This window comes from Mobula birostris, chromosome 15, assembly GCF_030028105.1.
Source record: "Mobula birostris isolate sMobBir1 chromosome 15, sMobBir1.hap1, whole genome shotgun sequence".
Classification (NCBI taxonomy): domain Eukaryota; kingdom Metazoa; phylum Chordata; class Chondrichthyes; order Myliobatiformes; family Myliobatidae; genus Mobula; species Mobula birostris.
The window spans coordinates 28019492-28047477 of NC_092384.1; the positions used below are offsets into that span (position 1 = coordinate 28019492).

At 37.5% G+C, this 27986-nt stretch overlaps 1 protein-coding gene across 1 annotated transcript; it reads right to left on the bottom strand.

Annotated features, from left to right (window-relative positions):
• Positions 1–743: 743 nt before the first annotated feature.
• vrk3 (VRK serine/threonine kinase 3) lies at positions 744–27986 on the bottom strand. The gene is made up of 14 exons (XM_072279518.1): positions 27846–27986; positions 25250–25392; positions 23943–24086; positions 22520–22669; positions 20201–20247; positions 20047–20113; positions 19328–19412; positions 16726–16828; positions 16554–16646; positions 15099–15231; positions 13086–13206; positions 12033–12091; positions 3948–4093; positions 744–1132 (listed from the first exon to the last, which is right to left on the bottom strand). Exons 2-14 carry the CDS (start codon positions 25389–25391, stop codon positions 1127–1129), a joined length of 1296 nt encoding a protein of 431 aa, XP_072135619.1. The 5' UTR covers position 25392; positions 27846–27986; the 3' UTR covers positions 744–1126.

Genomic DNA, 27986 nt, shown 5'->3' on the forward strand with positions numbered 1-27986 from the left:
GGCTGACATCCACGTGCTTACGCAGTCGTGCCTTGATCAAACTGCTGAAGTAGTAACCACCTAAATTTTAAACTCTTCTCGCTGTTCTAACTGAATATCCTGAAACTTTTTTTTGTTTCAAGCAGGAAGGGTCCTGGCCCGAAATGTCGACTATACTCTTTTCCCTTGATGCTGCCTGGCCTGCTGAGTTCCTCCAGTGTTTTGTGTGTTGCTCAGATTTCCAGCATCTGCATATTTTCTCATTTATGTTTTTGCGTTAGTTGACTTTCAAGTTTTTATTTTTTGTAGTTTGCTTTGAGAGAGACAGATATTCAACAACATTCAAAGTTCTTTCAACATTTTCGTGGACAGGCTTATTCTGTCCCTACCACACAATGGAAAACCCTGAAGCAATGAAGATCAGATAGCTTTTGCAAAGGTGTTTGAATAAGTATAACTACAACTTTCCCGGGCAGACCTGGCTCGTTCACTGATGCACTAAATTCTAGGTCTTTAAAGTTACCTCTCCTTCCAGGAAATGCTTAATCTATTCCATACTTACTTTCAGCATATTCTGCTGAAATTTCAGAATGCTAGTGTCTGCTGTCTTTTGCCTTTTTTTTTTAAAACAAGAGAACAATTTTTTAAAATCTCATCTTGTTATCCATCTGACAGATGGGCCACTGCCCATTCTAAAGCACATTTCACTAAAATACAGTAGTTGTAATTTAACTGAGTGCATGTAGAAAATCTGCTGAAGCAAATTTATTTTATTGATAACTTTTCAAACAGTTTATTTTTGGACAAAAGTGGATTACAGACATTAGCCAATGGTGACATTGGTGCAATGATCCAGCTGGAGAAAAATACATTACAGGTGAGAAGCAACATTAAAAAATACAGCTACAAAAAAATCCCTTCACAAAGTGCCTTTCAATTTTATTTAAAAATACAATGTAAATATAGAAATTTGATACGTCACACAGGCACACATTGACCCAAGTTCATGAAAAACTTGTAGAGGAACTCCAATCAAAAAGCTAAAAAAAAGCATGATTTAAAAACAAACTGGCGCCATGCCTCTTGTAAGGCATATGTTTTGACAATTATCTCAATATGTTGGCTTCACAGTTGACTAGTGAAATTTTCAGATCTGTGGAGGGTAAGATATATAAAAATATTATTGTACATTACAGTAGGCCATACTTCCACAAATATCTTTAATTGACAGGAATAGGCCTATTAGTTCTACTTGGTTGTTCTATCATTCAATGAAATTGTACTGTAGGTGACCTATAAAACTTCATTTTCATTCAGTTTTGCCTCATAATGCCCACTGTTAACATTAATCTACTAACCAATTTCCCCTGGGATCAATAAAGTATGACTATGACTATAACTATAAATAATGACTGGTTGCTGAGGAGTCTTCCCAATTCATACAGAATTAGTTCCTAACTTCACTCCCAAAAGATGTGACATGTATTTTCAGTATGTCCTGCACCGGACTTCCCCACTTTCTCCAGGCCTTGAATCACCAAACAGGAAAAATTGTTTTACTACCCACCCTATTCTTTCCCTTCAATATTTAAACAAACTCAAACAAATTACGTTCTCCAAAATCTATCAAAAATTTCATTTCCATCAACCAATGCCTGACTATAATCAGATACATTCCCTTTGCTTTATCAATTTCTTGTTCAGTCTCTCTGCAACCAAAGCCTTTCATTTTCCACAGAAGCTGCCTGACTAGCGTGTCAGTACATTTTCTGTTTTTGTTTCAAGAATTATGACAGGGCTGTGTAGTCTTTAATGTGGTTTGGATGAGCAGGCAGCTAGCTCACGATATGTAGAGATATGGGAGATAATTTGTCAGTGTTTCTCCTCTGGTCAGGTAGCAGGGCTTAGAGTTGGTTTTCTCTTAGAGTGGCAGTCTTAGCTTCATCAAGAATGGCTAACTGCACCTATTATGCCAGACAATGACCAGCTCTGTCAAAAGAATGAATAATCTTTTCTTAACATTCCATTACATTACCTTTCCCAAAGTCCCTTAACTAGACCTACACAACTTAACTACAGAAATCCTACAGCTAAAAGGACCAACCAAGAGGTTGGCTATTCTGTGGTATCTTAGTTCATGTGTTCCTAGAACCTTTGCACCATCTACAAGGCAGAAATCCAGTTTAATAAAATATTTCACCTGCACCTATAGTAGTATTCAATAACTAAATGCTAAGGACAGAACAGCTTGATGCCCTCTTTCATCATGATAACTAATGATTTCTACCACTAGTAGTCGGTAGCACCAATATAAGACGCACTGGAGCTGCTTGGCAAAAATTTCATTTTCTAATAGTAGCCTCTGAACCTATGATGTCTCTCTAACAGGGAGAGCTGCACAACAACATCAGCACCCACAAATGACCTTTCAAATGGATGAAAATCCTCAAACTGCAGTGATTTCTGAGAGAAAAATCAGTGTCACTATCACCTCTGGACAGTGAGGGAACAACCAATGTGCTGACACAAAGTAAACCACATTTCTTTAATATGCCAATAAAAAAAGCACTAAAAAAAGACATTCTAAATGCCATATTATGAACTCTTTATAATATTACTTGACCAGAATGTTCAAAGGGGATTAAAATACTAACATTTACAAATACATATTCTGAGCTACTGCAATAATGCAAGTCCTTGTCATTTCTAAACATAGAATAGCAAATAAATATAGTAAAAATGGGGTTGTCCCAATTAATCCTTAGAAGCTTAATCCTCAATAATAACGAGTCTTAATTGCTACTGTCATATCTCATTCTCTCAGTTTTTTTCAAACACTTACCCACACAATACTGAGATTTTCTTCGCTTAAAATTACTAACACTGGTACTGCATTCCGCACACTACAATATTTTGCTCATTGTGTAATCCATTGCTTGTTCTTATTCTTTCTAAAATCAATGGCTACCAGTCCAGATAAACTATTCCATATAGAATATCAAGGTTTTTCCTATATTTGTCCACAGTGAACTTCCAAATACTCGTCTAATCACTTCAACCTTGCATATTCTAAAAGCGAAAAATCCAGGTGTTAATTCCTAGCAGATAGTAATTAAAAGGATCAAATGCCGTAATATTCTTCTTCCAATGTAATTTTTTTAAACAAACATCTTAATGACCCTATCTAAACTTTACTCATTTTTTTAAGATTCAAAACAAAGTTATGGTGAATTCAGTAATAATATTTCATACAAATGATCTCATGTAATGCAGATCCTGTGAAGTGCAGGCATTTGTTTATCTTGGCTTCCTCAACATTCAAAAATATGAAACTGTCTTAATTTAAAATATTAAATCTGTCCACCAAAAAATGTGTGGAAAGGGAGAGCTGAATTAGAGGGACAGAAATTCAAAAATATGCATCCAGGAAATAAGCTGATTAAGCAAAAGACCAAATAAAATGTTTTTGATAGTTTGGTGGCTGCACAAGGGATGGATGAGAAGGGTTGGGGGTGGTATGCAGGTTAATTAGGAAGGTTAAACAGATGTGAACATGTACATGTTTGTTGTTCACATATCATAATTCTGTTCCAGTTAGTTTGAGCATGAGATAAAAAGATGATAGCTTGCATTACTTAAAAAATTAAATGGCATTTTCCTTTCCCATATTTTTCCCACTTTTATCAATTCATACTTAATAAAAAAATCAAGCAGCAAGCTCAGCAATCACATTCATAAATAAACCGGCTTTCTATAGGAATTCAAATGCAGTAGTTATTCAAAATTGAGGGAAGGGCAGACTAGAATTCTGTTGACACCAGAATTGATTTTATATTCTCAACCTATTTTCTTTATCTCTCAACCAAGTATCAGCAACTTCAAAGCACCTCAGACATTTGACTCAGAGGACCATCAAGAAGACACTAAGTAAAGTCCTCATCCTAAAGTGTATGTAGACAGTTACTTACAGTAGTTATTGTAAGATCCAAGGGATCATCTGGTGAGGCTTTCAGCCTTTGAAGACCATCTTTTAGTTGTTTACGTATTTCTTCATAATCTGGTGTTTCCTCATACTTCAGTGACACCACATGCTGGAGGTATTTCTTCAATTCATCTTTAAGTTAACAATAACTTATTAAATATCTCATGCATTGTTTCTCTCTTCTCATATCAACATTTCTTCAGAAACATGTTGTGAACATTTCTTCACAATTAATTAACTCCCCTTCAAACTCAAAAAATTTCTACACATTTATGATCGAGACACCCCTACTCAGAGCTTAATAAGTTTTACTTGTAGCAAAGAATTATAACAGATCAGAAAATGATAGAATAAAATATTGCAATGCAAATTTGGGAATTAAGATTAGTGAAATAAAAAAATATTAGAGAAAGTCAGAATCCAAAAAGGAAAAATGAATTTATATAAATTCTTAATAGAGCTGAAGGATTTTTCTTTAGATTAGTGGGAAATTAATTGAAGATGATACTTAATACGTTAATAAATTACTACATATGCATAGAGGAGAAACAAAAACAAAAGAACCAAATAAATAGGAGCAAAGTAAGCCACATGTCCCCTCACGCCTAATCCACTTATCAATAAGACCATGACCAATTCCACTTGGACTTGTAGGCTCAACTTAGTTCCCTTAATTCAAACTATACCTCCAAGTTCTATATTCCCACGTGAGCAGAAATAATCCTTTCAGGATCTATTTTGCCTAACATACATGACAAGTTCTTCATCCCATCAATCAACCAAAATAATCACATAAATTGCAATCACATAAAACTTTGGTTATGAAATACAGTGGATTGGGCCATTGGTTAATCAGGGACAAGCAAGCAAGTTTATTGTATGGTACTTTTCAAACACTGGCAGTTCAAAGAGCTTTACATAGAACAAGATATAAAAATCAAACATCAAATTTCATACAATATATAAAAGACAATAAAATGACACAAAAATTATACATGATAAATAGAAGTTACAGTGTAGGAGATTCTAATTAAAAGAAAAGAAAACATTTTAAGCCTCGATTTAAGAGAGCTTAAAAATGGTAGGGCATTGCAGAATGCAGTAGAACAGAGGGATCTAGGAATAATGGTGCATAGTTCCCTGAAGGTGGAATCTCATGTGGATAGGGTGGTGAAGAAAGCTTTTGGTATGCTGGCCTTTATAAATCAGAGCACTGAGTATAGGAGTTGGGATGTAATGTTGAAATTGTATAAGGCATTGGTGAGGCCAAATTTGGAGTAATGTGTACAGTTCTGGTCACCAAATTATAGGAAAGATGTCAATAAAATTGAGAGAGTACAGAGGAGATTTACTAAAATGTTGCCTGGGTTTCATCTCCTAAGTTACAGAGAAAGGTTGAACAAGTTAGGTCTTTATTCTTTGGAGTGTAGAAGGTTGAGAGGGGACTTGATAGAGGTATTTAAAATTATGAGGGGGATAGGTAGAGTTGATGTGGATAGGCTTTTTCCATTGAGAGTGGGGGAGATTCAAACAAGAGGACATGAGTTGAGAGTTAAAGGGCAAAAGTTTAGGGGTAACATGAGGGGGAACTTCTTTACTCAGAGAGTGGTAGCTGTATGGAACGAGCTTCCAGCAGAAGTGGTTGAGGCAGGTTCGATGCTGTCATTTAAAGTTAAATTGGATAGATATATGGTCAGGAAAGGAGTGGAGGGTTATGGGCTGAGTGCAGGTCAGTGGGACCAGGTGAGAGTAAGAGTTCGGCACGGACTAGAAGGGTCGAGATGGCCTGTTTCTGTGCTGTAATTGTTATATGGAGCAGACTTCAGACCCTCTGGAAGGTTATTCCAGATACGTGGAGTATAGTAACTAAAAGCTGCTTCACTATGTTTAGTTTTGACCCTGGGGACAGTAAGAAGACACACCCCAGGTGACCTGAGAGCTCAGGAAGGTTCATAATACAGCAAGAGATCAGAGATGTATTTTGGCCCTAGACCACTGAGTGCTTTCTAAACCAGCAGTAATATTTTAAAGTCAATCCTCTGATGGACAAGAAGCCAGTGTAGTGATCTGAGAACTGGAATGATGTGTTTTACTTTCTTGGTCTTAGTGAGGACTTAGCAGTAGTGTTCTGAATGAGCTGCAACTGCCTGAGGAACTTTGTTTTTAGAACAGAGACCTGTGAAAATGCCTTTAGTCAAACCTCCTAAAAATAAATGCATGGATGAGATTTTCTAGATCTTGCTGAGACATAAGCCCTTTAACTCTCGGTATATTTTTAAGATGGTAGTAGGCTGACTTTGTAATTGTCTTAATGTGGCAGTTAAAATTTATGTCAGAGTCCATCACAACAGCAAGGTTTCTGACTTGGTTTGTGGTCTGCAACGACAGCGATTCTAAGTGAGCACTGACTTTTAAATCATTCCTTTTTGGCACCAAAAACAATTATTTCAATTTTGTCTTTGTTTAACTGGAAGAAGTTTTGGCTCATCCAATCAGTGATTTGTTGAACAGTTTTTTTTAAGTGATTGTAAGAGACCAGTCACTTGATGACACTGTTATATAAATCTGAGTATAATCCACATATTTAAGGCAAGATATTTCGTTGCTTACCATGATTTGAGCTGGAACAAGCATGTGTATGTTAAACAGAAGAGGTCCTAGTATGCGCCCTTGAGGGACACTGCACGTCATTTTTGTTCAGTCAGATATGCAGCTATCAATCGATACAAAATAGTCCATCCTGTAAGTAAGACTTAAACCACTTTAGGCCTGTACCAGAAAGTCCCACGCTATTTTTCAGTCTGTCCAGTAATATGCCATGGCCAACTGTGTCAAAAGCAGCACTGAGATCCAGTAAAACCAAAACTGAAATTTTATCATGAGCATCATGGTTTAAGTGGATGTCATTTAAAACCTTGACCAGAACAGTCTCAGTATTATGGTGTTGTTGAAATCCAGACTGGAAAACATCCATACAGTTCCTTAGTGCCAGAAAGCTGTAAGTTGCTGATAAACAACCTTTTCAATTATTTTACATAAACATAGTAAGTTTGATATAGGCCTGTAATTACTGAGGCATCTAGGCTGTTTTTTTTAAAAACAGACTTAATATCTGCAGTTTTCAGGGGTTTTGGGAAGCAGCTTGATAGAAGAAGTGTTAACCATTTGCAGAATGTCTGGCGCCATGCAACTAAAAACATTTTTTTAAAAAGGAGGGAGGGAGGGAACGTCGACTCAGACCATGAGAGGCCTGCGTCGGGCATTTTCATGCCTTACAAGGCATTTTTAAAGAAGGTTGTAGGTAAAATATCAAAGGAACAGGAGGATGATTTCAGGTGTAGCAAATTTCTTCTAAGGCTTTATAGTCAATAGATTTGAATTGTGTCGTCTTCACTAAATTAGTTTTGAGTGAAAGGATGACACTGACTTCTGAGCTGATGCAGAAACACTGACATCTTAATGAATTTTATCAGTAAAAAGAATGCAAGATCATTACATGATTTTGTAGATAGCAGTTCAGATGCTACTGATATAGGAGGATGTGTGAGCCTATCAACTGTAGCAAGTAAGGCACGTGCATTTTGGCTGTTTTTGTTTATAACATCAGAGAAGAAGGGTAACTCTATGAACAAAAATTAAAGAGAAAATAGCTGGGAATCTTTATTTGGGACACTATGCTGCTTAATTGGGGCAAGAGACCGTTGCTGAACAGTTTCTAACGAGCATCAGATGATTGTACTTTTATGGATGTTAGACACTACACCATGCTTAGAGCGAACAGTTTTAAAATATCATCAGCTGTGGGAGCTTGTGTTACAAAAAAAGAAGTGACTTTTGTTTCTGGTAGTAGGACAGAAATAAGCAATAAGACAATTCTGAACTGTTTTGTTCACTGTGGTTTCAAGGATTCAGGTTTCAATGTGCTAGAAATGGGTGAAAGGGAAAATGAAACTATTTTCCTACTTCAACAGGTTAGAAACTTTGAAGAATTTGAAGGTATCGACAATCATCTTGAATGTTACAATGAAAATAAAGACTTGGAGTATGCAATCGTCGATAACTTTGTATGAAGGCAGTCCATTATCTGCACTAGGTGTCTGCACTAATTTTCTTCATTGCGCACACTAGATGAATTCCTCTATTGATAATTTTTAGGAACTAATAGTTTAATGGTACTGTAGTGGCGTTGATAGTGTTCTAATTTGTTCTATATTTCATTTAAACCCAGAATTTGTTACTCATGTAAATGGTAGTTTTACCCTTTATAACAATTTCCATGAAACTTTGGTTAATTGGAGCAGCCACTTCAATGTGCCAAAATTCACTGGTCCCGATGTGTCCCAGTCAACTGAAATACACTGTATTGGGAATATTGTGTGCTGTTCTCATTTCCATACTCTGATATTCAGGCTTTGAGAGAGTTTAAAACAGGTTCTCCATTGATAAGAGCATGTTGCTTGGATTAGATTGTAGTAGCTACAAGGAAAGCTTGGACAAATTAGGACTGTTTTCTCTGGAGTGTCAAGAGGCTGAGGACTGTACAGACAGAAGTATATAAATTATGTGAGGGACATATAGGACAGATAGTCAGAGTCTTTTTCCCCCTGGGGTGGAAATGTCAAATACTCCAGGGAATAAATTTTAGGTGATGGGGAAAAGTTCCTTATTTTTAACAGTGTTAGGTACCTGGAATGTACTGTTGGGGAGGTGGTAGAGACAGACAATAGGGAGATTGAGACAGACACACCAACAAGCAGGAATACAGACCACGCACAGACAGATGAGATTAGTTAGATTAGCATTTACCTAATAGATCAATTTGCAGAGCATGCAAGGAAAGGGAAAGGTAGGGTTTTGTGTTTCATGAGAAGCTCTTTGTAGTACTTGGACGTAGCAGTCTTGTTGATTTAAGTACTGTCTGTTCCACCTACTGAGAATTCTCCTCCATGATCCTGACTGTAGTTTACATGCCACCAAAGGCTGATGTTACGCAAACACTCGATGTAATGAGTGCTGTGATTACTGCAAACAAGCCTACCCCAATGCCCCTCATCATTGCCAGGGACTTCAATCAGGCTTGCTTGAAGAAATCTCTGCCCAATTATCATCAACATATCACCTGCTGTAGCAGGGGTCTCAACATAATTGACACTGTTATACAACTATTAGGAATGCCTTCTGTTTCATAGCTAGACTGTACATCGAGAAATCTGATGATCTGACTGCACACAGGCAAGGCTCCAGAGGTAAAGACAACAAAGAGGTGGTTGCAGGAGGCAGAGCAGCGGCTACAGGATTGCTTCAAGTTGATAGATTGTGCCATGTTCAAGGACTCATCGAAGCATTTGAACAAATACATCACAGTTGTCACAGACTTTATAAAGTCAGTATGGACAAGTGTGGCCCACAAAATTCATTCCCCAACCAGAAGCCTGGATGAACCAAGAGATCTACAATCTGCTGGGTGCTAGATCAGTGGTACGGTGACCAAGAAAAATACACAAGGTCCAGGTACAACCACTGGAAAGCCATTTCACATGTGAAGTGGCAATTCCAGACCAAACTTGAATCACAGAAGGATGAGAATCACAGCTGAGCAGGGCTTGAAGGTCATCACCTCCTATAAAGTAAAACCAAATGACATATGTGATAACACGGTTTCACTCCCAGATGAGCTCAATGCCTTTTATGTTCAATTTGACTGACAAAACATGTAAGTACCTTCACAAACGATCCTGCAATTTCAGTCCCTGAGGCCAATGAGAAAACATCCTTCAGCAAGGTGAACCCACGGAAAACATCTGACCCAGATGGGGTACTTGGCTGAGTACTGATGACCTGTGCTAACCAACTGGCTGGAGTGTTCACTGATAACTTTAATCTCTTGCCTTTCAGTCTATGGTACCCACCTGCTTCAAGCAGGTTTCAATTATATCAGTGCCCAAAAAGTATGTGGTAAACTGCCTCAATGACTATCCTCCAGTAGCACTTACGGTGATGAAGTGCTTTGAGTCGTTGGTGATAAAACACATCAACTCCTGCATAAGCAGCAACTTGGATCCACTCTATTTTGTCTATCACCACAACAAGTCAACAGCAGGTGCTGTTTCATTGGCTCCTCACTTAATCTTGGAACATATGGACAGTGAAAATGCATACATTCAGATGCATTCCATTGACCACTGCTTGGCATCAACACTACCATCCTCTTGAAACTAATAAATAAGCTCCAGGACTTAGGTCTCAATCCCCCCCTTTTGCAACTGGATTCTTGATTTCCTCACTTGCAGACCCCAGTCAGTTCAGATTGGCAACACCTCCTCCACAATCACCATCAGCACAGGTGCACCACAAAACTGTCTGCTTAGTCCCCTGTCTACTTGCTTCATACTTACTGTATACAGCTTCAATGGCATATTTAAGTTTGCTGACAACTCCACTGGAGTTGGCTGAATCAATGATGGTGATGAATCAGCATGTAGGAGGGAGACTGAAAATCTGGCTGGATGGTGCCACAACAGCAGCCTCTCACTCAGTGTCAGCAAAACCAAATAACTGATTATAGACTACAGAAGGAGGAAAATAAAGGACAACAAGCCAGTCTTCATGAGGGGATCAGAGTTGGAGAGGATCAGCAACTTTAAATTTCTTGGTGTTATGCCAGAGAATCTGTCCTGGGTCCAGTACGTATCTGCCATTACAAAGGTGACATGGCAGAGCCTCTACTTCCTTAGAAGTTTACAAAGATTTGGCATATCAACCAAAACTTTGAAAAACGTCAATAGATGTGTGCTGGAGAGTGTACTGGCTGTGATGCAACCAGTCAGGTATGAAAACACCAATGCCTTTGAATAGAAAAGACTACAAAAAGTAGTTGATATAGCCCAATCTATCATGGATAAAGTCCTCCTCGCCACTCAGCACATCATAGTAAAGCATCATCCATCAAGGACCTTCACCACCTGGGCCATGCTCTCTTCTCGCTGCTGCCATCAGGAATGAAGTACAGGAGCTTCAGGATTCACACCACCAGGTTCAGGAACAGTTGTTATTCCACAACCATCAGGCTCTTGAACCAGAAGGGATAATGTCACTCAACTTCATTCACCGCAGCACTCATCTGGTTCCACAATCTATGAACTACTTTCAAGGACTCTACAGCAATACAGGAACAGCTTCTTCCCCTCTGCCATCCGATTCCTAAATGGACATTGAACCCTTGGACACTATCTCACTTTTTTTTAAAAAAAAATACACAAGTATTTCTGTTTTTGCTCATTTTTCATTCAATATACGTATACTGTAATTGATTTAGTTATTTACTATTAGTATTTTATATTTTTTCTCTTCTATTATGTATTGCATTGAACTACTGCTGCTAAGTTAACAAATTTCACTTCACATGCAGTGATAATAAATCTGATTCCGAACTCATGCTCTCGATATTTATTGCTTATATATTTATTTTCTTTTTATATTTGCAGTTTGTCGTCTCTTGCCCATTGTTTTTGTCCATCTTTGTTGTGTGTGGTTTTTCATTGCTTCTATTGTGTTTCTTTTATTACTGTGAACGCCTGCAAGAAAATGAATCTCAGGGTTGTATATGGTGACATGTGTACTTTGATAATAAACTTACTTTGTACTTTTGAACCTCAGTGCTCCAACAGCTTCATGAGATCTTTTTTCTGAATAAGCCAAAGAAACGGACAAAAGGAGCTTGCACAAGCTTTTCTTCAAATCTTCACAGCCAATGTGCAAAAGGTAAACAACGACTGCTTTCAATTTAGTAAGTAGCCCACTATTTTAACCACAATTTCCACTCTCCCCACCTTTGTAAATTTTGTTTGGCAGAGAAATAGCAGGTTGACAAGCAGAAAACATTGGTTAGTAACCATTCTTGCTGTCTGAACATTCCGACTTGCCCTTATGGACACAGTTCCCACACCACTCAACACACTCCTGTAAAACTGGAGAATGCAGGACTCCAGGTTGTTTCACTTGCTTAGATCATATACAGGCACAACTAAATTTTTTAAAAATCACATTCAAAGTTTTCTAGAACTCATCTTACTTGGAATTTTTCTTTTCTTGAAGCAAGACTTCAGGAAACCTGGAAGGTCATCCTTGTATCTAGTGCAAAAACATTTAAGTCAGTTTATACATCTTAATGACAGAAAAAATACACAATTCATCAATATGGGGGAGCAACTATAATTTGGAAAACTTTTCATGATTTAATTCTATAGAAATGACAAATTATAGGCTTTTATTTGATCTCATCTCAATATGTATTAGAATTCTGAATGGCACTTGAATCACAATTAACCGTCAAGTTAAAGTTATTTTTATGAAGGTTAATTTGCTGCCTTAAAAGGGGCATATTTTTACCATCAAGTAGAGATCCTCAAAAAGTATATTCCTTCTGTTGAAATACCAAACCACATAAAAATTGCTTATCTGTATTTCTGAAGTTACATATTACTTCAATTAGATCTTTCCAAAACCATTCAAAGGCTTTCTATATTAAATAGAATGGTTTCCTCTCTCAGTTATGCCATGTTACATTGTTACTTCAAACAGTGGAATGAAATTAAGCTATTTTCTACTCTGTTCATTCTACAAGCAACGCACAGAATTTGGTGAACCTGGAAATCTTGGATTCAAGATATAATGCACTAACTTTTACATATTCTGATATTGATCAGAATATTAGTTTGCTATCCACATACATAAATAAGCCACTGTAGCTCCTTTCCAAATCCAACAATTTCAATTTTTAAGTACTTAAATTTTAAAGTTATTTTATATTACAGGCACCACTGTAGCATAGTGGTAAGCTTGGGATGCCAGGTTCAGAGTTCAATTCCGACATTACATGCAAGAAGTGTGCACGTCCTCTCCATGGAATGCATGGGTTTTCTCTGGGTTCCCCAGTTTCCTCCCATAGTCCAAAGATGTACTGCGTGGGTTAAGTGATCATTGTAAATTGCCCCATGATTAGGTTAGAGTTAAATCAGGGCTGTCAGGGGTTGATGGGCAGTACAGCTCATGGACTGGAACAGCCTATTCTGCACTGCATCTCTAAACATGTAATTAGGATAAGTTTAACTACATACAAACTTACTTCAGTTTTGTTTCCATAACAGAATATGGGGAGTCAACATCATCAGACCAAGGCAACGAGCCACATAGTGCCTTCAATATACAATAACCCAGGTTTTCAAGATCACTGCGTCTGGAAGGTCCTATAATGCATAAGTGGTTCTGTTTAGTTTCTTGAAATTTCTATGGCGTATCATAAGTTTCTTATCTTTATCAAACAATGGAATAATCTCCAACCCTCAAATTTATTTGACATATTTTTAACCCCCTCAATGATTGTGTTATACACGTCTAAGTTAGCCCACGAACTTTTACAAAATTTAATGCAAATTGTTTGTGTAATTGACCCTTTATATCAAGACAATAGAAGATTCTGTGTGTACAAATTCACATGCGTGGATTTTCCCCAGGTCCTCCGGTTTCCTCTCACAATCCGAAAACATACCAAGTGGGTTAATTGATTAATGTAAATTGTCCTGTGATTAGGTTAGGGTTAAATTGGGATTGTTGGGGGTTGCTGGGCAGTGTGGCTAGAAAGGCCAGAAGGGCCTATTCCACGCAGAGTATCTATATAAATAAACAATTGGCCACCTGTTGCATATATTAGTCAAGTTCTATAGAGAAACAATTTGCAGAACATCAAAAGAAATTTTCCACTATGTGACTGGATGCTAGCTGGTGGCACACTATTTAATCCTGACAGTAGTACAATTAAATCTGACATAGATCCAAATCCAAAAATTCATATCCATACTTTTTGGTAAGGGCTTCTATGAATTTGATCTCCTGGTTCATATTCCTGAAATGTTTGCAGTTTTTCATCATTACATATTTGACTAAAGAATTTATACACAAAACTGGGCAACAAAATCAATCTTATGTACATCCTGTGAGTGTGTAAACTTCAACATTAATTAGAGCAATGTGCACCACAATTAAATTGTAGAACCACCTAACTTTGAATCAATTCCAGAAGCATGAACTAAGATAGCACATTTGTAGAAAACATCACCAAAAAGTTTATCGAATTGCAGTAAATGCAGCCCAATTATTCTGCATCCCACATTTATAACCACCCATATACTATTGTCTTTGTAGATCCTAATATGTCCCTGAAAGAAAATCATTTAAGAATGCCAATATAGATGGTGGAATGAAACTGAAAAAGAGGAAAGAAAATGACAATTTTAATGTAGAATGTCCAGTTACCACCAGCAAAACCTCTGATTTCTTTCTCCTTGTCATCAATAAGTAGCTAGTCATTGGTGACAAGGAGGAAGAAAGCAAAGGTCCATGAGCCAGTCTTCAATAGGCAGTGGAGAAGGTTGCTAACTTCAAAATTCCTCAGAATTACCAAGGGATCAGCACTTAAATGCCATCACAAAGGCGGAACGAAAAGTGGTACACACAGCTCAGTTCACAGGCAAAGCCCTCCCTACCATTCAGCACATCTACACAGAACAAGAAAGCAGCACCCATCATCAAAGATCCCCACCATCTAGATCATACTGTCTTCTCACTGTTACTCTCAGAAAAGAGGTACAGCAGTCTTAGGTCCCACACCACCAGGTTCAGGAACTGTTATTACCCTTCAACCATTAGTCTCCTGAATCAGCATGGATAAATAACTTCACCACAACCTTGAAATAATTCCAAACCATTTTCAGGGCTCTGCAACTCATGTTTTTAGTATTGCTTATTTATTATTTGCACATTGGTTGTCAGTCTTTGTGTGTATTTTTTTAAAACTAATTTTATTCTATTTCTGTCTTACTGTGAATGCCCGCAAGAAAATGAATCTCAAGGTAGTATATGGTGACAAAAAGGTACTTTGAACATTGTACTAAGGAGTGGATGACTGTTAGAGCCACTGGCTATTTGTTTGGGATTAATCAGCAAGTGAGGTTTTCTTGTATTTTCATTAAAATCATATTCACAGTTTTTGGGAATTGCAACTTTTCTGGAACATGTCCCCGAGATAGCTAAGAGTTTACTGTTTAGAAACTCATACAGAGTATAATAAATGGCATATTACCAGCTCCTTTGTGTGCATCCACACTGATCAGCTCCACAGTGCCTTCATGTGGTGTTCTGCTCCCTTCTTTATATTCGACATGCTTACCATCAGGGCAGTACCTGAATGCAAAAGAGAAACCTGCCAGGTACACCTGAAAAGAAAATTCATGATAATTTGTGCTACAGTTGATCCAGCAGTTAATTACCAAATAGCTTAAAATAACTAAAATTACAAAACATGAATGTCAATGATACAATAAATGCAACAACATTTGCATTGTTCAAGCTCAGCAACAAGCTTTGGTCATAGTGAAAAGGAACTGTATTGAATTGGATCAATTCTATAATAATTCATGCCAACAAAGCATTTTTAAAATATTGCTCAAAAAGATTCATACATGTTTTATTTACATTTGTTTCCTGTTTTTTATTTTCTATTTTATCCAGGACAATTTCAATCCATAAATAATCTGTTTTATGAATACATGACAGAACCTACTTTCCTTTGTTATAGCTAATTATTAGAAATGAATCAATTTTGTTGTTGACAATTCTTGGCACCTCCCAGTTACAAATAATAGACAATATTCCTATTAATAGAGTATTTTCCATGAAATTGTGGATTCTTTTTTTTAACTGATCTATGCCAAGTGATCATTTTGCACACCAATTGGCAAGGAGAAATGTCATCCAGCATGAAACCATTTTCTATATGCTTTGATTAATTGATCTAAAACCAATAGCTTGTGTAGTAGAGATACTTTATGCCGAACGTAAACGTAAGAGAGTGCAGGTGCTGGAATCTGCAGCAACAAACAAAACACCGGAGGATTTCAGTGAGTCAGGCGTTATCTATGGAGGGAAATGGACAGTAAATGTTTTGCGTTGACACTCTTCATCTGGCCTGAAAGATAAAGGTGAGGGGAAGGGGTGGAGCAAGAGCTGGAAAATGATAGGTAGATTCAGGAGAGGAGAAAAGTAATGGGTGCAAGAACCAAGAGAGTATTTCCTCTGTTGTCTGAATCCTCTTCAGCCAATTGTTTAAAATCCTGCAGTCTATTAGCAAATTCATTATTATCGATCCAAATAATATTTTAAATATCTTCTGTGACAGTCATTTTTTATTATCTATGCAGTGACTCTAACATAGCCAAGAGGTTTTCAGCAAATTAGATAATAAAAATTTAATCCTTTACTCATCCAATATCTACAAACTCTTTTCAACAACTAAGAATGAGGAAAATTTATCATTTTCCTCAGCCATACTGCTGATACAGTTTAATATGATTGCAACCAATGATCTCAACAAATCTTAAAATCGAATCTCAAATCTTCTGTGCTTCATATGGCCCAATTGCTCATTGTTAAAACAATACTAAGCCAAAGTGTGTCACCATTTTCTATAAGATACGCATGAAAGCCAGAGTTAATATGCCTTAAGTTCCATCATTTTATATGTTGAAATGTTACTTACCTGTTCTAGACCATTTGGGTTCACGTAAATATTTTCTGCCTTGATGTCTGCATGCACATATTCATTTGCATGAATGTATTCAAGCACATCAATCTGATAGAAGACAGGAAATAAACTAGTTAAAACTGTTACACTGGTCTAAACTGGGGACAGAAGCTTAAGAAATACTCACAATTTTATAAGCTAGTTGAAATACTGCTTTTTCAGATAAAGGTTTCTTGTTTTTCTCAATAATTGATTGCAAACTGTAACCCATGTCTGGAAATACCAGGAACCTAAAACAAAACATGAAAAGCAATTTATATTAATATTCAATAATGGTTGATAAAACAGTAAAATGAACATTGTTGAAAATATAGTACATCCTACAGTTGTATTAGATTTTATTACAAGTAGCAGAAATTTTAGATAGTGAAGGAGTGCATGTTTAGATATCAGATGGTGTTTTTTCTTCAGAATGAACTTGTACTGATTGCAAACAAGTTTGACGGCAACTTTCTTTAAAAGTTAAAAGTGAAAGTGTTGAAGTAAGATTGGCAATTTAATAAAGAATAAAGTTACTTCTGTTTTAGCACACCATACATGACCTTCATTTTATTTTCTCTCCTGCATGACTCGCACTGACTGCACTTTAAAGTTTTCCTAGCAAGAGAAGAGGGAAAACGACAAACTTGTTAGGGTCTGCCAATGCATTGTTCTTTGGATATTCACTGAACTTCCTTCTTGAAACAGGTTTTGGGCCATGTCTCAGTGATCCTTACTTTGGCTCAGCAACTTCTAAATTGATTAAGCTTCTAGGAAATTTTTTTCTACATCAGAGACCTTAGTAAATTCATGCAGGTGTTGAGATGTAACTATCTATAAATCTATTATAATGGTTTGAGTGTGTGGAAACATCATAAAGTTGAGTACCCTACTCCTCCTACTTAACTCATAAGAAAATCTTGCTTTTCTGGAGGAAGTTTGGTGACACTTTATAAGAACTTGGTGAAAACTGTGCCTGTTGAGAGTAGGTAATGTGAAGGATGAAGCACGGAACAACATTTACAATTACTATATGCGTTCAAAATCTTATTTGCTTATTTCAATTCAGTGATTAAGCAAAACAAACATTCATATTAACAGATATATGCATCCGTGGGAAGCACCATTTACCCTTAGCATGTCAGCCACGCCACAGTTAGATGTTAACACTATGGAAGAGAAAAATACCCCTGCCTTTCAGAATCTCTGGATTAATTATGCATGAAACCTTCTTCAAATTTGTTTCCATACTTAGCCCAGGAACAAGAAAAATAAGTGTGGTACATTCCATCATTGCTTTAGCTAAAATCAGATAATCCAGAATTAAATACTTATTGATTTGTTTTGGCTGTATTAATTTTTTTATATTGTTACAAGTTGAGACCGGTAGCTGAAAAGTAACAATAAGCAGGGACCCCAACTCGATACCTGTTAATTTTTGATTATTTTGAGACTAAGTGTAACCAATACAAAATTTCAAAGATTCTGCAATCAATACCTAGGAAGTTCAATAATTGTCAGTGCTTTAAAAATCTTTGCCTTACAGAAAAATTATACTACATATCATAGCAAGACCAATTAGAGGCTTGGGTTTGATTGTTATACCGACACATCTATGGATTGGTTTTCACAAGCAAATAATAACTGCAACATTTCCCAAGTTGTTTTACATGGACTGAGAACACGGCCACCAAAGATGAAATCATTACATCTGTGGATAGTCAATCAACCAAAATGGAAATTGAAATATCCAAAAGGTAGCAGGAATGGAGAAAATTTAAAGGTAGGAATAGGCTAGGAATTGATTTGCAAATAAGGATAAAAACTTCAAATGAAAATGCTGTAAACTAGAGGCCAATACAGGCCAGCAAGGTGAAAGATGAATGGGATCTTGATAACTCTAATTACAAAGTGTAGCACGTGAAGGCCAATCAGGAATGCTTTGGAACAGATAACCTTAGAGGTAACAAAAGACACGATTCCAAGATGGTAGGATTAAGCCTTTATTTCTGCCACAAAAAATATGACATTAAATTTGAAGGAAAAGAAACAATTCATGAAGAACAAGTACAATGAATTATGATGAGAGAAGAGGAGAAATCCAGTATATAGTTTAGCTGAAACAGGGTCAAGAGAAAAAGGTAATAGGAGCTGGGGAGAGAAAAAAAAGAGGCAAATCCCACTGGTCTGGCCCAGGGCTAGGTGAACAGTAGAGGTAACTGACTGTAGCCTCAATACTACTCATGTCAGTCCATGAGTTACCTCTTTGATATTGATGAAAGTATAGGATGCACGAGAGGGGGTGACCTATGGTGAAAGAAATGTAAAAAAGAAAAAAAAAAAATAGGGTCAGAGAACCCTAGGCAAGATTTTTTAAACATTTTGGCAAATTTAAGGAAACGGCCAAAGTTCAAATTCTGAATATGAAAGAACTGATTTAGGTGAGCTTTATCCAGGGATTGTCAGGTTGGGAGGGGATAAGGAACTTGGATAGAGTGCTCTATAAAGGAGTGATCAGAATGGCTTTGTGACTGAGAAGGCAATGTCACAGGGGTGGTATACACATGCCAGAACTACAGGGGACCAAGGGGAAAGTACACAACATTTCTAATATCCTAAATTACAGAAACAAATTAATAAAATTAAATGCGGCCAATCATAATACTTGTAGGTATTAGATGCTTATTTGACACCCACATTTGAGATACCGTTAAAGACAACTACTGTCATACTTTTCCTACTGCACCTACCTGTAAGCATTTTCATGAAATCCAAAGCTAATACAAGTTGGAATTCCCAGAAATGTCATCACATGAGACTTCACCCATTTGTCAACTGCCAAAACAAAATCGTACATATTGAAATGCTTTTTAATAAAATTGGCTTTCATAAAGTTAACAGTAAATTGCTTAATCAAGTCGATATATTCATTAAATGCAGGAATTTTATTAATTAACAAACTGAGACTATAAAAAAATTGACCCAACTGGCTTATGACAGGCCATTAAGATGTAGTTAGCTAGGCTCTTAAGTAACGTATCACACAGAAAAGGAACCACTAAGTTAAATGATTTAAGTTCTTGCTGCAAGTACTAGATGGAAATTCAGACTACTAGCAAGTAGCTTGCTTAGTGTAATTGAGAATGAAAATTAAAAATATATAGATGTGACAATGATTACCGAGTTCATGATCCACTAAAGGCAGCAAGTCTTTAGGTGGGCAGGGTTGAAAACTGTTTTCTCATTTGCTCATTTACTGTCAAGCAAAAGGGAAATCTGGGATCGTTTTAAAGATTAGTAAATGAGGTACAGTGCACAAAGATAGCTACACATAGCTTATAGAATGGGTGGCAGCAAAAAGGTTTTCACTAATCTATTCTTACTAAAACCTTCATGTAATTAAGCTGTCAATTATAGTCTAGATCAAATGATTTTTTGTTTTAAAGACATCTCAGTTTATGCTGTTTACCTTTAACCGGCTTTGCAGCACGCTGGAGAAAAATTTGTTCATTAAAAATTCGACCATCCTTTGCATCCTGAAAACACATTTACATGAACAACAGCATCAGTATTAGAGATTGTAACAAATTCTAACTTTGGAAGCCTGGCAAATTACAACTTACCACTTTAACCATGTAGTTGCACTGTGAGGATCCAGTCACTTGTTGTGCTGAAACAGTTAAAACAAAATTCTTACATAGCTAGTGCAATAACCATAGACTTCATATCAATAATCAGAATCATGAGATATTGAGAAAGCTCATTTGCTGAAAATCATTGAAACATCCCAAGGCACTTCAGAGGAGCATCAGGTGACCACACTTGAAACACCATGTGCAGCTCTGGTTGCTCAGGTATAGAAAGGATATCGGTAAGCTGGAAAAGGTCAGAAAAGATTCACAAAGATTTTATTGGGAAGGTGGTGGTGGTGGTGGTGGGGGGGGCTTCATTTACAAGTCCAGACTACAAAGACTATGCCTTTTCCCCTGGATCTTCAGAGACTGAGGGGTGATCTTACAAAGTTTTATTTAAATCTTGATGGACATAGATAACATGAATGATCACGGTTTCCTCCCTAGTGTAGGTATGACTAAAACTGAAGGACACAAGTTTTAGAAGCGAATGGGAAACTTAAATAGGGACATGTTTGGAGCATCCTTTTTCCACACAGAGAGACATGGGAAATGAACAACCAGAGAAGTGGTACAGGTGGGTACAATTACAATGATGAAGGGCATTTGGATAGGCATTTCCACATGGATAGGAAAGGTTTAGAGGGGATGGGCCAAATGGGACTACTTCAAATAAGCAACATAGTCAGTATGGTTGAAATAGGCTGGAGAATCTATGTCTGTGCTGTATAACTATATGATATTTAAAAGTGTCAAAAAAAATCCAACTAAGTGGTCAAAAACTTAGTCAGAGGTATACTGATATAAAGATCTGGGAAAAAATCCAGAGCTCAAGATATTTTAGTAACTGTGGATACAATAGCCAACAGGACAATTATGGAAAAAGGAATGCATAAAAGTCCAGAATTAGAAGTATCAGACACAAAATGCTGGAAAATTATAAGTACATAGAGATTTCAGAGGGTTGCACGATTCATAATGATATAGAAATTAAACAGAAATCCCATAGAGAAGTTTAAATTTTATACACTGCTGAACTGGGAGATAATGTAGATGTGGCCCAACTCAGGATGTTGAGAGTAGACCTTTGGATTAACTGAACTTTATGGAGGATAGATTATGAGGGGATCAGCCAATAAAGAATTAGTTAAGGTCAGAGGCAAGAAAGTTTGAATGAAGATTTCAGTGTCAATAGGAACAAAACAGAGATGGACACTGGCAACATTACAAAGATGTTGCATGCTGTTTAGGCAATGAAGAGACTGGTACAACAGGGGTTGGTATTTTTAAGTCCTCTATACATTCTGCACTTCTGAAGGGCCACACTTGTTTACAGACTCTGTAGTTGCTCTTATTTTCCATTATCAAACCCTCTATATCCCTTGAAGGTGGTGGGGTGGAAATAAGTCTCTACCAAAGGACGTATAAGGTGTTCCTTCCCTCTGCTGGCCTGGAGATCACCCCTGGGCAAGGTGTAACACCTGCTTAGCACCCCCCCACCACCCAAAATCAGGATTACATGAAGCCATGGGAGCCAGTGGTGAATGGTTATATGAGCAGCTGGTGCATACCGCAAGAACTGGTTACACGGCCACTGACACCAGGCAATCTCTGAAGAGTAGTGATATGGGCTGGCGTCACTGGTTTTGTAAAGACACTGCACATAAGGCAATGGCAAACCACTTCTGTAGAAAAAATTGTCAGAACAATCATGATCATGGAAAGACCATGATCGACCACATCATATGACATGGCATATAATGAAGAAACAATATCCCTTGATTTCTAGGCTTTTCTGGGCTTGTCTTCCTTTCACCTTTACAGGAACACCCACTGGCCCCGAACTCCATTTTCATTTTTGAAAGACTCCAGGTTGTCAAATGTAAACTTAACCAAAATTTACTGCTCCGAGGCTACATTTGCCATGTTCTATCTCAGGATATTGTAAATAAAAATTGTCTTCTTCTAATTCAACACCAACCACATGTCTTTTGACATCCATCCCCAAACTTACTAGGTCAGCATTATTCCCATAATGATCACCTGCACAATTTCAGCTTTACTTGCCAAAGATGAAGCCCAGTGTTTCTCCTGAATCTACGAGAGGCTTTCAATAACAGTTAGGTATGTTTCAAATAAAATATAGTACTTTTCCAAATTAATTGTTGTTTCAAAAAAAATAAAAAAGCCCTGCCTTTGTTATGTCAGCACTTAAGACATCAATGTTGATATTGGATTACTTTTAAGTAAAAGTAAACACCAATTAGTCTAGCAGAATGCATTTTACTCAGCAAATATGTGGTAAAATACCTGTATAGAGCAACCCAGATTCAGTTTCATGCTGAGAAAGAAGCCTGATAAGTTTCCATTTTTTATTGTTCTGATCAGTCAGAACTTCATTTTCTAGATTCAGTTCCAATGGATTATTCTTTTGCCGCTTTCCTTTTGGACTTTTTACCGCTGAAGGGAAGAGAAAAAAATACACTGTTTCCACACTGTATGACTCTAAATTCATTTCAAGTAAGACATTTATTTTTACTGATGCGCATAAATTCAAAATAAGCTTATCTTGTACAAAATGGCATCTCACGGAAACTGCCAGTAAATTTCAACTGTAGATCCAGTAAATCTTAACCGTGTTGAAAAAGGTATCCTAAGTTCATGTTCCAAATCACAGCTTGAGAAGCCAAACGACAACAGGAATTCTGCAGGTGCAGGACGCAGACTGGGAGACCGCTTTGCTGAACACCTACGCTCTGTCCGCCAGAGAAAGCAGGATCTCCCAGTGGCCACACATTTTAATTCCACATCCCATCCCCATTCTGACATGTCTATCCACGGTCTCCTCTACTGTAAAGATGAAGCCACACTCAGGTTGGAGGAACACCACCTTATATTCCGTCTGGGTAGCCTCCAACCTGATGGCATGAACATCGACTTCTCTAACTTCCGCTAATGCCCCACCTCCCGCTCATACCCCATCCATTATTTATTTTTATACACACATTCTTTCTCTCACTCTCCTTCTTCTCCATCTGTCCCTCTGACTATACCCCTTGCCCATCCTCTGGGTTCCCACTCCCCCCCCCCCCCCCCGGTCTTTCTCCCCAGACCTCCTGTCCCATGATCCTCTCATATCCCCTTTGCCAATCACCTGTCCAGCTCTTGGCTCCATCCCTCCCCCTCCTGTCTTCTCCTATCATTTTGGATCTCCCCCTCCCCCTTTCAAATCTCTTACTAGCTTTTCCTTCAGTTAGTCGTGACGAAGGGTCTTGGCCTGAAACGTCGACTGTACCTCTTCCTAGAGATGCTGCCTGGCCTGCTGCGTTCACCAGCAACTTTGATGTGTGTTGCTTGAGAAGCCAACTCTAAGTAATTGACACAGCTTGGTTGACCTCAGACCAATTTGAAAAATATTCCACACAAACAATTTCTATGCTTATTAATTTACAACAGTCCTATGATTATGTTTAAGGAAAGAACAACATTTTTCCAGGAAATGCATTCATCCAAGAATAATCCGAACCACCAACAAATCATCTTTTAAAAACAGTTATTTTTTTGGTCTGGATTGCAACAGCAAAATTCCTGGTAGAAATTTTGGAAACAGTATTTAGGAAACAAAATTATTCTAAATATCTTGAAGCAAAGAGTTTTAAGCTGAACCAGAGATATTAAAAGTTTATATCACTTTTCTGGTTAAGCCCATGATCTTCCAATAGTGAGAACTTACCAAGCGGTGACTTGACAGGGGATTTCTGAGTGCTCAGATCGCTCTCTCGTTTTCTCTTAGGAGAAGCTGTTTCTTTTTTGGGAGAGATTAATTTCACAGGGGAGCACTTTGAATTAGGTGCTTTTGGACTCAGCTCAGTTTGTGCTGTAATTACAATGAAAGAACCAACTTTTAAAGACAAGATTATTGTGCTTCAAAGTAAATGATCTGTAAGGCTGCTGCTTAAAATTTTGGCAGCAAAGAACTCAATTAGTTGACAGTGGAAAATTCCAAACACAAAATAGGTTGTAGAAGTACTAAATAAAATTTCAACACTTGCTGCCACTTAACCACGTATCCAAATAATTTTCTAAGAGTATTATTTTTCTAAAGAATGATTGGCTGCTTATTTTTGATGGGGGCGTGGGCATGTCGGGTGGGAAGTGAGGGTGGCACCTGTAATGCCATACAAAATTTCTTAACTGAGTAGAAGAAAGCAACAGACTTGAACTTATTAAGCCCACTTAAATTACTTACTTATGATTGCAGATATTGGGTGATGCTTCTATTTGATAGCTTGGTTAAAGAAAGTTAAATATGCAAGTTTAGGATGACTTAACAGATGCCAGTGCTTGAAGATGGAGTATCAAAGGAAGAAAGTATATTATTTTTAAAATAAAGTTACAGTACTATAATGAAGGTGTTGATGGAAGTCAAGAAGACAAAGTAAAAGATGAAGTGAGGATAGCAATGGGAGTCAGAATCATTGCAAAAACAAGTAATACAATGGGATAAAGGTGTCGAAGCAAGCAACATGGACAGCAGTGGTAGGAAATTCCTTAATTTAATATTCACAGATTAGACAAAGGAGGCAACTAGTAACTTAAAAAAAATGAGGAAAAATACATGTAAATGTTATTTTTGTGGATAGTTTTCCCTCAGATACAGGTCTTCCCCAGATTATAAATACCTGATTTAAGGACCCCTTGTACACTCTGATTGTGGATTGGCTGGCTGCTGCAAGACTGCAGACTGTTGAGTGGGAAAGGGGCATTTCCAAATGCCTTCTTCCACCCCTCCCGCCAGACTGCAACAATTGGTAGTTGGGTAAAGCCAAGCAGAACTGTCAGTGCAGAACAGATTCAGGCACCGAGTCAACTCAGTCTCCCAACACAACTATTTATGCTCATTTCTAGTTTACGAACACTTGTGAGGAACAGAACCCTGGTGTAATCTGGATACTACAGAGTGAAACTCATTATCCTATTGATCTAAAATAATCAACCCTTCTGCCCTCAGATGGAAAAACAATGTGGCGTAGGAGGTACCTGAAGATGACGTGGAATGAAAGGTAACAGGCTGCACTTCCTCCTCTTTTTCTCCTTTGGGTATTTTGAAACCACATGATGGACAAAACTTGAAAGTAGCTTCTAAATTCTGGCCACAATCTGGACAATACTTAAAAATCATCCTGAAAAATTCAAAGGCACACTAGCTGAGAAATAATTGAAATATGACGATGGGAGTTACATCTGTTCCAGTTTGTCAAATTAGTTTCTCTCAAAACTAACTGATGGGCAATGCCCTTAGTGTTAATTTCATTTCATACCATTTCTCATGTTTTCGTAGATTAATCATTTTCATTTTGGTTCCAGCATTAACACAATTTGAAAATCAATGTTTGACAAAATTCTGGCTCATTCTGGTCAGACTCAATCCTCCAAAGTCGTTTAATGTCCTAATCAAACTATGTGCCAATCAAAAAGAGCTATAGAACCATACACCATCCATTAACACCTATTTGTTGCCCTGTGGGTCATATCTTCTGAAAGAAAATATGGGAGATTCTGCTTCTACCAAATCATCCACCAGCAGGTTCCATGCACCCATCACCCTCTGGGTGAAAATTTGTTTGCTCACCTTCACTCTTTTTATCCTATCAGTTATTTTAAAGCAATGTCCCCTTTTTGAAAAAAGATCTCACTGCTGAAGATCCCTCTTAACTCAATACACTTTATTTCACTCTCCTCTCCACTTCCTATGCTCCTTTTTTCTTAACTAAAAACTTCCAGTTTTGCCAACGTCCTCAAACATCTTTTGTGCCTTTCTAACATAATTATATCTTTCCTGTAATACCCAGAACAAAACACAGGACTTAGATCTGGTCAAATAAGTATCCTATACAATTTTAATATTAAACTTTCTGTGCTTGTATTCTATTCCTCAGCCAGCAAAGAAAAACATTCTGCATACTTTCTTAAACAGCTTTTCCATTTGTCTTGCTATATTTAAGAAAACACAGACACAATCCTTAAGCTCCTCCAGTTCCACTATGCTTTTCAATACCCTTCCCTCATGTACATAATCTTGTCACCCACCTCCAACTTTAAATTCTCCGGATTAAATTCCATTTGTCGCTTATCTGTTCAAATGATCAGATCACTTATGTCTATGTCAACTATACAGCCAGGCTTTGGACACTTGCAAACTCCTTTATCACGTCCCTATACTTAGAAAAGTACAGCATAGGAATGTAGACTTTTGCAAATAAAACATGAGGCGTTTTAAGTTTAAGGAAAACCGTAACAACTCATTTATGAACACAAGAAGCATGGTAACAGAATTTCACATAATATGTCATCACATCTGACCTGTTCTTAAAATGTATCCCAACTCAATGTCAGTGGTTGTGAATGTTGTGTATTTCCATCAGTTACATTTGGCCCAATGAAAATTTGTTTAAAGTGGTTTCAAAAAGCAAAGGAACAAAAACTCGTATTTACAAGAATATTTAGGAGCACAACTTAGTGCACAGTAAATTTTTCGGCCATAGTAATATAGAAAAAAAAGCAACAAAGAGCTTGGTGATAACTAAAAGAACATTGGAGGATGGAAATAAATGTACCAAAACAACTTAAGTTAAGTTTGGGGAACAGGGTTCTTTCACTTATTGAGGAAGGTGTGTGGGAGGGATGAATGAAAAGTCCAGATTGGACTAATAACCACAAAAAAAAATTGGATGCAGACTCCTAGCATTTGTGGCAGTTTCTTCATTACAGTATATAGGTTTGGATGTACATTGAGTCCTGATACAGGATCGTAGCCAAAAACATTGACTGTTTATTCTTCTCCATTGGTGCTGCCTGACTGCTGAGTTGGTCCAGCATTCTATCTCAGAATCAGAATACGTCATGAAATTTGTTGCCTTTGTGGCAGCATACACCTGATTTAGCTGACAGTGACCTGCTTCACAACAACCAAACAACACTAGAGTGGCTGGCTGTCTGATGTGACAAGCTATGATGATGAGTACAATGCAATATATAACAAGAGAAAAAACCTGTGAATTACAGTAAGTGCAAGTGTTACAGTATATAATTAAACAGTGCAAAAGTAAAAATAAAGTAGTGAGGTAGTGTCCATGGGTCAAATGGGCATTCAGAAATTAGATGGCAGAGGGGAAGCTGCTGCTGAATCGTTGAATGTGTGACTTCATCTAGATAGCTTAGTATCTTCACTCTTCTTGTTTAAGGCTTGCATTCACAGTTGAAAAGTAATACTTGGAATTTAAATGTGGAATTAGATTCCTAATTTAAATATGACCAGGGTTACTGTTTCTAATGAGAAACAAGAATTGATGGGGTAAATCGAACCTACTTTTTCAATAAAATATTGTTATATTTATTTTATTGAGTTTACTGAACTGGGCGAATTTAACAGCATCACTTCTGGATTCCTTTAGGTTACATATTCATCCAATGAGTGCACGGCCAAGCAAGTAAAAACTCCAGCTCAGGCTTCGCTAGTGTCTAGGCCGCAGGAATATGGTGTTTAAGTCCACAGGTGCTGTTGGGCCACGCTTCTCCCCACAACTGCGCCGAGACAGAGCAGGAACCCCGAGAACCCCGAGAGCCCCGCACCTACCTGGCACCGCTACCTCCCTTGCTCTCATTCGACTCGGGAGATTTACGACTGCGGATTCGAGGACCAACTCGACGCTGCGAGTGCGACTGGCAACGACTCGACCGCTGGAGGGTGCTGGCCGCCCGCAATCGCGGTCGCTTC